The 12,298-nt window shown below is 33.2% G+C and overlaps 2 protein-coding genes across 2 annotated transcripts in view; one reads left to right on the top strand and one right to left on the bottom strand.

Annotated features, from left to right (window-relative positions):
• The window catches only part of LOC136806793 (RAB11-binding protein RELCH homolog), a 33,549-nt gene extending 23,860 nt beyond the window's left edge, over window positions 1-9,689 (bottom strand). The window contains exons 1-16 of the mRNA XM_067063371.1: window positions 9,359-9,689; window positions 7,657-7,749; window positions 7,301-7,375; window positions 5,896-5,939; window positions 5,580-5,693; window positions 5,158-5,307; window positions 4,723-4,820; window positions 4,037-4,466; window positions 3,545-3,634; window positions 3,221-3,333; window positions 2,963-3,053; window positions 2,731-2,802; window positions 1,712-1,852; window positions 1,209-1,373; window positions 801-948; window positions 282-332 (exon numbers count right to left, since the gene is read on the bottom strand). Of these exons, the coding sequence (XP_066919472.1) occupies window positions 282-332; window positions 801-948; window positions 1,209-1,373; window positions 1,712-1,852; window positions 2,731-2,802; window positions 2,963-3,053; window positions 3,221-3,333; window positions 3,545-3,634; window positions 4,037-4,466; window positions 4,723-4,820; window positions 5,158-5,307; window positions 5,580-5,693; window positions 5,896-5,939; window positions 7,301-7,375; window positions 7,657-7,749; window positions 9,359-9,644 (2,161 nt within the window). The 5' untranslated portion in view covers window positions 9,645-9,689. The remainder of the gene's footprint in view (window positions 1-281; window positions 333-800; window positions 949-1,208; window positions 1,374-1,711; window positions 1,853-2,730; window positions 2,803-2,962; window positions 3,054-3,220; window positions 3,334-3,544; window positions 3,635-4,036; window positions 4,467-4,722; window positions 4,821-5,157; window positions 5,308-5,579; window positions 5,694-5,895; window positions 5,940-7,300; window positions 7,376-7,656; window positions 7,750-9,358) is intronic.
• Window positions 9,690-9,774: 85 nt separating this feature from the next.
• Window positions 9,775-11,208, top strand: LOC136806794 (NSFL1 cofactor p47-like). The gene has a single exon (XM_067063372.1). The coding sequence runs from the start codon at window positions 9,899-9,901 to the stop codon at window positions 11,063-11,065; it is 1,167 nt and encodes a 388-aa protein (XP_066919473.1). The 5' UTR covers window positions 9,775-9,898; the 3' UTR covers window positions 11,066-11,208.
• Window positions 11,209-12,298: the final 1,090 nt, after the last annotated feature.

The raw sequence follows: 12,298 nt of genomic DNA, 5'->3' as shown, positions 1-12,298 counted from the left end.
AGAAAAATAAATTTACTTAAACAACAATAAAGAAAGAATACATAATTAACTAAAACTCCCCACTTTTAAAAATGAGGAATAGGAGTGAATTTCAACAAAATTTTAAGTTCGCTCTATCAGTTAAGGTTTCAATTTTGAAGATATCCAAAGGAATAGTGTTTTTGGATCTCAAACATCAAAGTACAGTCCCAAAATATGGGAGAGGTCCTGTAGCTTTTTTGGATGGAAGATGGTAGGATGTCTGACATGCCGTCTGTCTTGTATGAATTATTAATACTCACCATCCATATCTTTACTATATTCATCGGTGATTTCATCATTTGCAAATGGTGCTGAAAGTACATGTAAGACAGTGTAAGAAACTCACTTATGAAAAACAAACAGACAAGATATGCAAATACACGTTTTTTAATGAGAACATCCAAAATTTTTGAAGCCTCAACTTATTGAGTTTTAAGCCTAAAAATATTCTTAACATGTTCGTATTTTGACCATTTTGAGAGAATTTTTGACCATTTTACTAACAAAGCACAAAGCTTTAAAATGTTCTTAACATTTTGACCATCGAAGCCTTATATAGTAGTTATGAAGCCTCTCATATAGTTTGTTCTTATAAAAAAACGTGTATGTCGTGAAAACCAGGCTTCTGAATTTAAACAGGTCATAGAAAATGGTCACAGAACTTATTTAAAAATGGGATTTCAAAGCGGGTATGTGATTGACAAAACTATAGGACAAGGCTGTTACTGAAGAGACCCACTTATAATGATCAAATGTAGAAACCATGAACAACTTCCTACCAGAAGAAAGCACATCAACAAACATGGTTGTTACCATGCGAACCAAACAATCAATATACGTGCTGAAAGAGTTCTCGGCAACTAAAAGACGAGCACTTTGATCACCCCCGTCTACTGATTGTGAAAGGTCCGTCGCTTCGTTCCAAGTCTAAGAAAAACACGCAAAAATGAAAAACTTTCATCATTTCATTCATGAAAATCAACCTCTATAGATAGTATTTTATTGAGGGTAGCATTGGAACTTTCACATGAGATTTTTTAAATAATTTTTGCTGTTCGATATAAAGTGTAAATATAAAATGTTTTGAAGGTTAATAAAACCTAGCCTTTGCTGTGGGCGGAAGCGTGAAGCTTCTTTTCAACGTGTTTGAAGAATACTTTCACAATTTAATTTACGGTGAAACTTACCCGTAAAGCTTGTTTACAATTAGTGAGGAACTGCGTCAACATGTGCGATTGAAATTTGTTCATTTTGGACGCCCATAAGCCGAGGACAGGGAGAAATATTTCTTTGGTATCAAACACCACATCTTCAACGATGTCTTTCAGACCACATTCTAATAGTGGATATACCTAAAAGTAAAAGTCATACTAATAGAAATTAAAAAATTTCAAACGAACAAAAATTAACAATTTTGAGTTTACCACTAATCGCTGCATTTTGGAGCGACCAATTTCTCGTTTGAATAAAGCACCGGAACATGAGCATTACTACAATACTCCGAAAAAAAATTACAGCACCATTGCTTCAAATTTCTTGTTAATCTCATTTATTCTACCGTAAGCTCTACCGTTCCCCTTGCAGAAATTGCTTAGTAAATCAGGATCTACCAAAAAGGGAAATATTTGACAAGCACTTGAAAACATCTATATAAATGTAAAAAAGAGACTTACACAAAGCAAACTTTTACCTTTTTATATTTGGTAGGATCAGTTATGAAAATAATGATGAGTGCTAAACTGCGAACGACTGAACTTCGAACTTCTTCGCTCCGGTCATCTTGTAGCATTTGCGCCAACATCGAAAAAACCAGAGAGCCTGATAATTCAACCTGAGAAGAGTGGAGCAATCAAATTGATCAATTTCATAGAATTGTGGTCATGTATAAATAGGCCTTTCAATAAATTATTCGCAACGACTGTATCGTTTTGAAACCATTACCAAGGTGATTAAATTCATTGAGCCTTCAAATGTTACTTAAACAGAGTAAACTTCTTAACTTCTTATTATGAATCAATCAGAATCAATTACCATAGCAATTTTTTGAAAACGAGGTACGCGTTACCCGTGACGTAATTTATGAATGGGTCTATTTGCAAGGTCAAAATTTTACACTAATTGACTTTTGCAGTTCGCAAGATTCTTCAATTCTTCTAATTAATCGAGGAAACTTTTCAATAGTTCCATTTACACTGATGCGGAAAAATCGTCTGAGACGAGTAGTTTGTAAAATGTGATCGGTGAAGGAGATCCTATTTATTGAAGCATACATGGAGTACACTCCTCCATAATGCTCATTTTCTAAATTGCTTGTCTCAGACAAATTAATCGTCTCAGTATAAATAGAACTAATGGAAAATTATTATACAAGCAAGAAAAAGAAGTCGACCCTTATGAAATTGACCAAATTCTTGTGACCGGGCCCATTACTTTAAGAGCAGACCCTTTCGCAAGGTTGAAAAATCACGAAATTTCACGAGTTTTACTTTTGGAACGAATTTAGCAGATATAACTTTCGCAAATTTTAGAATGTTATTTCATTTTGCATGCAAAAAAACGATAAAAATGCACAAAAACTACGAGTATAAAGTAGCAAAAAAAGTGTACTTTTAGCGGAAAAGACTTTGGCGAATTGTTCGTGTAATTTAGTACTCGGTTCTGCCCTTAAAGTACCACAAAGTGAAAACCTATACGTTGATGACAACTTACTGGCATATAAGGAGCAATAAATCCACACGTTTCAGATACCAATAGCCTTCGTTCTGCAAATTTGTGATTGATCTAAAAATATGTAAAAAAGAAAAACAATCACTAAACCAAACCATCAGTAGCAGAATTATACATTAGGTTCCTTTACTATAATGTTAAAAGTGTTCATAGGCAAGCAGCATGTCATCATTTTTTAGAAACATAACACACCAATCAAAATAAGGGGTTATACCTGTTCCCAGCATTGAGGAAGTAATTCAGCCTCAATTCTGGTACCACCAACTCTTTTGGCAAACGCCACACAGCCATCAATGATGATCTTCCTAAGAAAGAAAAAAACACATTGAAAATACTATTTCTCTCATTTTTGTGGATTATGTTGCTGTTGTCATTGATATAAAGATATAAAGAAAGAGAAAAAAGAACATGGAAAATAGAATCTGCAAAGTTACATATCATTTACAAGACAAGAGCCACCTTGAAAAATTACCTTTGTTCTTTATCAGGTTTTTTGATGAGATTGAACAACATGTGGAGCAATTCATCTCTTATTTTGTTATCGTCATGGAAACATGCAGCACATAAAATGAGTGGAATCAATTCCTTGTAAAGAAACGAAAGGAAGTTATTTCTTAATATTTGCACTGAAAATGACACATGTCTTTTAATTACAAAAAAAGTTTCTCAAAAGGAAATTTTGGAAGATGTAAGATATTGCATCATTCGAATAAATGAAATTTTACCCATCTTCTTCCTATTGATTTAAAAAAAATTCATAACAATAGATCGGTAAAAGAAGTTAGTTTTACTGTACCTCTCTCTTATTCAACAGTACATTAGGGGCAATATTGGGTAGGGCTTTTGCTATGACATCCACTGGAACGACTTCTTCGTCTCTTGAAACCTATAATGATGAAGAAAAGACAACACAATACATTATACAAAGTATGCATGAAAAGTTGAACCCCTTTTTAAACTTAATTTTGGCCCAAATGCTCAAAGGAAGACTTTTCAAACAGTAGAAACTTCTGCTTATATGACACATAGTAAAACAGAACAGAGGAGCTATGATGGTTCAGTTTTGTATCTCATTCTTCAAATTTTGAAACTGTAGCTATTGTTTGCTATTTTGAGCTTTGAGACTGGAAGTTTTGATTTTCTTAAATTCAAGATTATTCTGGAATAGAACAGTAGAAGGATCGAGTCACTGAAAGCTGATAAGGAAAGATAAGGCTAAAATTAGAGGATGGTAATAAATGAGAAAATAAGTTTTCGACTTCACTGCTGACATAAAGTATCATTGTACCTCTTGAGCCAGTCTTGATTCCCCTTTGATATGCACAGTTGAGAAAAGTAAGTCAATAAATTGTCTTGAAACAGTGCATTCATTGGAGATATTTTCCACTTCAACATGGACCGGTTCCCGACCAGAGTCTGTACCCGTGCTTGAGGTTGATAAATTAGACGGAGGACGCTGTTGTGATTCAGATTGGTCGTTTTTGTCATTCCCTAGAACGTCTATAATTTCTTCTGTTGTATTCAAAATAGATCGATTTTCTTCTCCACTATTTCCAAGCATGGTCTCTATGGAATCATCTATACCATCTTGGCTAATATTGAGGTTTGAGATATCAGGATGATCCTTGGGAAGATCAACAGATTCTTTGGAGGAAACGCTACTGATTGATGTTGTATCATCTTCATTTTTGAGTTTTTCGATAGTTGTGTTCTTAAACCTATGATTGAAAGAAAGAGCATGGACATATTAATACTAACAACGACGCTAGAAGTGATTGTGAAGCAAAACTCATTAGAAAAACTCTAGCATTCTGATTTAGATTATTGAGAAAAAACTTCATTTAAAAGTTATCATTATCTATTTGATAAATGAAACAGAAATAGTCTTTGATGAGGCAAGGCAAATCATGAAAAGAAAGGTTATTTTATATGTTGGAACCCCTTATTCAAATAATATCAAATTAAAACTCTTACCATGGTTTAGATCTAGTATTTTCCATTTCTTTGCTTAGTTCATTTTTTTCTTCTCTTTCTCTTGAAACTTCTTCGTTTAGTGTGCTGCATTGCTCCTCCTGGAAAAGATACAAAAAACAATCTTAAAATACTCACTTAACAACAAGTAAATTACACAAAGGCAATAAACTCAAATATTCTTCAGTGTAATCTCTTTATTTTTCAGATGAGATTCTATAAGATACTCTAATGATTGCTGATTTGAAATAATAAAAATGATGCGCTCTTTAGAAAAAGTATCAAAATTGTTTTATTACTTGTTAACGACCAACCAAGTCAAATAAAACTCCATATCGTATCTTATTTAAAAAAAAAACTTTTCCTGTTGTCTTGAATGTCTTTACTTTAATTCTAATCATTCATCACGGCAACTTAATTTAAAAACAGATAACTCACAAGTTTTTTGATTGTATTTTGAAGGTCATCAATTTCTTGATTTCGCATTTTCATTGGGTCCACCACATGGCGTGAATAATCACGATAAAGTGTCAATAGATCAGGTGGTTGTGCTGCATTTAAACCAACATCCTCCCAATCATCCAGGTCCTGAATGAAAGCAAAGTAATTATATTATTTTTCATCTATTTTTGTTTCAAACCAAAAGATTTTTGAGACAAATTGTTAGGAAAAGTAAATACTCCCAAAATCTGAACAAATGCCATTTTGGACTAAATATACGAGAAAGAAAATAAACGAATATAAAAATAAATGAAGCATTAATAAAATATCACATTTATTTAAACCTTACCAGACCTTACAGACAAAATTCAGCATAATTTAGGAAAGCTCATTAAAAAAGAAAATCTAGATGTGTTTACTTGATCTCCAATTTCATCTGAGAAAGTAATAGATGTGAATTTGTACTCTCTTTTAAGAAGGTAAGAGTTCACCAAAAAATTCATTGTTCGAATGTCATACTGATTGGCTGTTTCCTAAAAAAGAAATATTTCAAGTATTTTGCTAGATGTTCCTCTAGAATTGACCCCTGCTCGATGAGAAGAAGTTTTATCGTTACTATTATCAACTGTCGGTTGTCTATGTTAATTGAAACTAATGTTCTAAAAATAGCAGACTACAAACCCGGATTGCAGAGTTAACTTAAAAATTAGACATAAGAATATTAGAGAAACTTACTTCAGACTGGCTGGTTAGACTCTGCGTGTCTTTTTCTTTTCTGTCTGAAATAAAAATTAAGAAATATTCTTTGAAGGGTTCAATGTAAATCTTTTGTATTCTTCCAAGAAATATCTTCATATACAAACTTTCTTTCTATTGAAAGATTCATGGAAGGATTTTTGTTATTTGTGTATCATCCATTGCTGGATAGCAAAAATCAAATTTAAAGTGCTTGTATTTTTACGTATATTAGGAAAATTCTTCATATTTTTATAGAAAATGCTATGTACTTTGCAAAGAAAATCCTTTGAATCATGTAAGGAAAATGCTTCGAATTTTCTACAAAAGATTCTTTGTATCTTTAAAGAAAAGTACATTGTATTTTCAACAGAAGTATTATCTGTGGAAAAGCTTTTGCACTTTGCTGTTATCAATTATTAACTTAGAAATATGTCCATTCTAACAACCAGCTGCCACCACCTGGTTTTGTTAATGTTACATGAAAGGCAGACCCACTTAACTGCAATCAATTTATAACTTGGAATTGTGTTCATTTAAAAAACCCATCAATTACCAGTGCATTAACAGCAAAACCTAAGAACTCAGTGACAGCGGCGGTAAAATATTTTCAGATTACACAATTAAAAATGTATTTTCTTAGGAAAACACAGTTTCATGTATTTTGTATTTTGAAATTAAAATTCTTTAGATTTTTAAGGGAAAATTCTTTAGATTTTTAAGGGAAAATTCTTTGTATTTTTAAAGAAAATTTCTTCGTATTTTCAAAGAAGAATTCTTCGTATTTTCAAAGGAGAATTCTTCGTATTTTCAAAGGAAAATTTTTCATATTTTCAAAGGAAAATTCTTTGTATTTTCAAAGGAAAATTCTTTGTATTTTCAAAGGAAAATTCTTTGTATTTTCAAAGGAAAATTCTTTGTATTTTCAAAGGAAAATTCTTTGTATTTTCAAAGGAAAATTCTTCGTATTTTCAAAGGAAAATTCTTCGTATTTTCAAAGGAAAATTCTTCGTATTTTCAAAAAAATTCTTCGTATTTTCAAAGGAAAATTCTTCGTATTTTCAAAGGAAAATTCTTCGTATTTTCAAAGGAAAATTCTTTGTATTTTCAAAGGAAAATTCTTTGTATTTTCAAAGGAAAATTCTTTGTATTTTCAAAGGAAAATTCTTCGTATTTTCAAAGGAAAATTCTTCGTATTTTCAAAGGAAAATTCTTTGTATTTTCAAAGGAAAATTCTTTGTATTTTCAAAGGAAAATTCTTCTTATTTTCAAAGGCAAATTTTGAAAATTCTAGGGCTAAGTTTCCAAAGAAAGTGTTTAATTGTTTGTGGTTTTCAAAAATAATGTTTTATTTGAAAAATTATTTTTTCTGATTTATTTTCTGAGGAGAAAATTAAAATCTCACCTGCTGTCATTTCTGTAATTTGCTCACGTAAATCATGTATTGTTTCTTTGGCTTTTCTCAACTCATATTCAAGAACTACAAAGCAAGAGGTTAAAAATGAAAAATAACATTGTAAAATTCAAAAATCAACTCATACAACAAAAAAATATTTCATAAAAAGATTAAGTTTCTTTGGCTTTTCTCAACTCATATTCAAGAACTACAAAGCAAGAGAATAAAAATGAAAAATAACATTGTAAAATTCAAAAATCAACTCATACAACAAAAAAATATTTCATAAAAAGATTAAGGCTTAGATTCATCAGCACTCTCAAACCACAACACAAGAACGAAATTGTCAAAGTAAAGATTCTTACCTGTTATTCTCTCATCAGCAACATGCAAACCATCATCTGAAAATCTCGCAAAATCATCAATACTGTCAAGAGTCAAATTGCTTGCAGTTTTTCCTGAAGAACAGAAAAAGGGATGCCTTAAGTCTTCAGCTTTAAAAAAAGACCTGCATCAGAAATAATTTCATGATATGACACCAAAATCCTAAATTCTGTAAACTTTGTTTGATCTCTACCGTGAGATCAAGTAACTTGCATCAGTGGAGGCAAACATGCATAACCCTCAAATGAATGACCTGTCTGGTCATTAAAATACAAAGTTAAATCAAAACAAAAATGATAGAGTAGATGTGGGAGCGGAGTTGCGTAGTTCATTTGCTTTGAAATTTTGCTGCTTTGATTGGTCAGTCATTTGATGCCTATGCAAGTTTCCCTCCACTGATGCAAGTTACCCGACTTCACCACGGTCGGTTACATCAATACGACCAAAACATTTTGTTCAGCCATCCTCACTCTAAGAGAGGCCATTACAGAATGAACTTTCTTTAAGGGATGTCAGTGTAGACCTAAAGCTCTAAAACAGCATCTAATAACATGAAAACCAGAATATGATTCTTCAATGGGAATCAAAACTATAAAGTGCACTTACAAACATCAATTTGTCAGATCTAACAAAATTAATAACCGCACTGTCATCATTGACAATAAAACAAACGATTTTCTGTCAAGCCAGTCTGGAAAGAAGAGAATATTTACGCCAGAGATTTCTTGGCGTAGCCTTTGTGTAAGCCTATGAAATCCAAAGTCTGCGCCGGAGATATCCGGCATACATGCCTCACTTTCCAGATTGGCTGTCAAGAGCCTTGTAAACATCCCAACAACTTCCATCGAAATGATCTATCACAGCTCAGTCTACCATTTTTAGCGCAGTCCGAGGATTGAGCCGAGAACGCGGGTGAAAAACTTCATTCGGTCAATCATTTTCTCAAGCGAAGAGTACGCGAAGCGATTCTAGCTTTACGATAGTGCCGCGGGTCATCAATGGATAGTATTCAATTATCATTATCCCTTTATTTTCATTCCTAGAACTTTTGCAAAAAAAGGAAAAATAGAAAAGTTATATTTTTTACTGCTCTATTCACATACTGAATTTGAAAGATCTTCTATGTGGCGTTTTTTTGCAAACTTCAAAAAACTGATTTGTGTCCCGCATTTGCGAGACTTTGGCTTAAGTGCTTGAGTGCAGCATAGAGTACAAAGTCCAAACATGCGTTTCCCGTAATTTTTGTGTGAAGAGTTAGGTCTACGCTGGATGTACCATATTCATGTGTACACTTCATCACAGAGCCTATTTGAGATATTTTACTAATACTAACTAACCCAGAAAAAAAATTTAAACCTTTATTATTTGAATGCATGCCTTTTTAATACTCAAATATAAAAAAAATGGTCATTAGTAAAAAAAGTCATTAAAATTGATTAGCCTCTGCGATGGAGTGTAAGGCTGAAAGCCACATGAATATGGTTCATCCTATAAAAGGAAATTCATTCTATGGCGGCCTATCTTGAAGTGAAGGTGGTTGAACAAAATGTTTTTGGCATATTGATGGAACTGACGGTATATGTATTAAATTTATGTACAGTATATAATCCATTAAGTTACATAAAATGGTTCTTTACTAATTCTTTAGTATTTAATCTAATTTATGATGATCATAATACTCACTTATTAGGGCCAAGGGATCCAATTTGGATTGAATCTCAAAGTTTCCTGGATTTGAAAAAAATTCTTTCAACCTGGACAACTCTTTTCCAGCTTCAATAAGCTCGGTATGAAACTCCAACGCTGAGAGATAGAATCGGCCATCGAGAAGCTTCTTTGCAATTTCATCTACTTCTTCAACAGATAGCCTCACAACCAATGGGGATTTCCTTCCAATAGGTATATCAATCGATTGAATACTAATTTTTCCAGGACTGTCAGGTCGATTTTCGATGATCGCGTCCGCCATATTTGTTGTTTTCCCCGAAACATTCGGTGGTATTTTACAGAATAAGAACAAAAAAGATGTATGAAAACTGAGATGGATGTTTTGTGAAATACAAAAGCAATCTAACATAATTTTAGGTCAAAATATTGCACACGTTGTTTTTAAAAACTTGTTTTTAACTTAGGAAGAAAAGATTTCAAATTTAGCTTCTTGGTATTTAGAATTTACAAACATCTATCTTGATCCGATTCCCGAATCAGCAAAAAATATTCAAAATGGCGGACGACGGAGAGCAAATTGCCAGATTTATCAGCCTAACGAATGCTGACGATGAAAGAGCCCGTTTCTACTTAAATGCAGCCAACGGAGATTTGAATACTGCTGTAGCTACATTCTTTGATTCTTCTGCAAATGACGGGGAAGATATTGCTCCTTCAGTGATGGAAACAGAAGATGCCCCACCAGCAGCAGCAGCAGCAGCAGAAATTCCCGATCCAAGAAAGTCAATGCCTTCTAAACGAGGAAACAAAGGCAACAGCCGCATCACTACTTTGGCATCTTATAACCAATCCAACAGTGATTCTGATGATGAAGAAGGTCAAGCTTTCTTTGCTGGGGGCTCAGAAACAAGCGGTCAGCAGATTTTAGGTCCAAACAAAAAGAAAAAGAATGCTGATTTAAAGCAGAACATTTTTGATGCTGCAAAAAGCCATGGGGCTGAAGTTGTCACTGATGAACCATCTAGACAACCAAGGGCACAGCGTAGTGTATTTCAAGGGGCTGGATTTACACTTGGATCCAATGTTGATGAATCAAAGCAAATTGGAACTTCTGTTTCAAATACTGCAAAAGCTGATAAACCTAGAACTATTGTCATTAAATTTTGGCAAAATGGTTTTTCTATTGATGATGGACCTCTAAGAAACCCACAAGATCCTGTCAATTCTCAATTCATGGAAGATATAAAGAGAGGTCAGGTCCCTGCAGAACTGCGCCAACATGCCCGGGGTGAAGAGGTTCATGTAAACATGGAAGATCATAGTCATGAAGACTATGTGAAACCTAAAGAGACTTTCAAAGCCTTTGTTGGGTCAGGAAATACATTAGGTAGTCCTACACCAAATGTTGCTGAAAGCTCCCTGCCTGCTACTACTTTACCACCAGCTCCTACCACAACCCTTCCTCAACAGCCTGCATTTAAAGTTGATGAAAGCAAACCAGTGACAACGATTCAGATTCGTCTTGCAGATGGTACAAGACTTGTGACTAAATTTAATACAGACAATACTGTTGGAGATATAAGGAATGTTGTTAGAAATGCAAGGCCAGGGCAAACAGAGTTCAAATTAATGACAACTTTCCCAAATAAACTTCTATCAAATGACGAAGAGACAATTGAACAAGCAAAACTGAAGAATGCTGTTATTGTTCAAAGAATGTAGCTTGATATTTTTTTATATATTTGTGGTTACAATTATCAATAATTTCCCTGTGATTTTTTGTTGAAATTTCAAAACATTTCAATTTTTTTCTATTAGGATTTTACAGATTTATTTATGAAGACAAACTAATTTCCAAAGCATCATTTTTATGACTCCAGCTCGATTGATTACTCTCGGGTGCCTAATAAACGTACATGTACGTTTATTTTTTTCGTGTCAAATTTCCCGCCTGTACGCACCTTATTAGGAACTTTACGTTTATTTATTCTGAAGAATTTTCCCGCCTGTACGTTTATTCCCTCCTGTACGTTTATTTATTTTCACCCAATATCACCCAATTCATACTGCAAAAAATTGTTATTTTTTGTTCAAGTAAGATATGTTGAAAGGCCGTTAATTACATTTGAAAGTATAATGGGAGATTTTGAGTGTTACATGAGTAAATTCGAACGTTTTGCTTATTTACTACTTGTCATTGATCTATAAGAGATATACCTGTACTTTAGTTAGTTAGTCAAAAATTGATAGATTATTCCCTGTACGTTTATTTTAGCCTGCACGTTTATTTATTTTAGCTCTGATTTCTCGCCTGTACGTTTATTTCAGCCTGTACGTTTATTAATTCCAATTTTATTCTCTCCCCTGTACGTTTATTTTGGTCTGTACGTTTATTAGGCACCCGAGAGTACGTGATGAAATTGATTTTGATATAGGGCATGCGTATCATTTGAAATTCCCGTCCGAGAATACCCCAAATTTTGGGTGGCCTGTTTCAATTTATTGCATTAAAAGACAAACAGAAAGTGTAACGTTGACTCAGCCTGTTCGGTAAACGTCACGAACATCACTTGCCTCGTATTCAAACAATTGCCATGGTGATTATGTCACTTGAGACATTAAATGATTTTTTTATGAGAAAGTAGTTTTAATAATAAAATCCGCTGGGAGTAAATCACCACGACAATAATTTCAAAACGAGGCAAGTGATGTTCGTAACGCATCTCTCATTATAACATAACAAAATATAAGCTAAGATTATGGTATAAGATTGCAAAAGAAACTGAAATTTCCAACCTTTAGACATACCTCAAGGGAAGAAATTTTGGCGAATTGAAATGAAAAATTGGTCAAAAAGCACTATTTTCAAGATTTTGAGACAAATAAGCTTTTAAAGAAACATTTTTGGAAAATCTATTTTTAGTTCGGTAAAGGATACACATCTACCGCAAAAGA

This window comes from Clytia hemisphaerica, unplaced genomic scaffold (genome assembly GCF_902728285.1).
Source record: "Clytia hemisphaerica strain Z4C2 unplaced genomic scaffold, Clytia hemisphaerica genome assembly, whole genome shotgun sequence".
Lineage (NCBI taxonomy): Eukaryota > Metazoa > Cnidaria > Hydrozoa > Leptothecata > Clytiidae > Clytia > Clytia hemisphaerica.
The sequence above is the reverse complement of the archived record's forward strand: the minus strand, read 5'-3'. Positions and strand labels throughout refer to the sequence as shown.

Bases quoted from the DNA above. Each gene is read 5' to 3' on its own strand.
- LOC136806794 (XM_067063372.1), top strand. From the start codon at position 9,899: ATGGCGGACGACGGAGAGCAAATTGCCAGATTTATCAGCCTAACGAAT.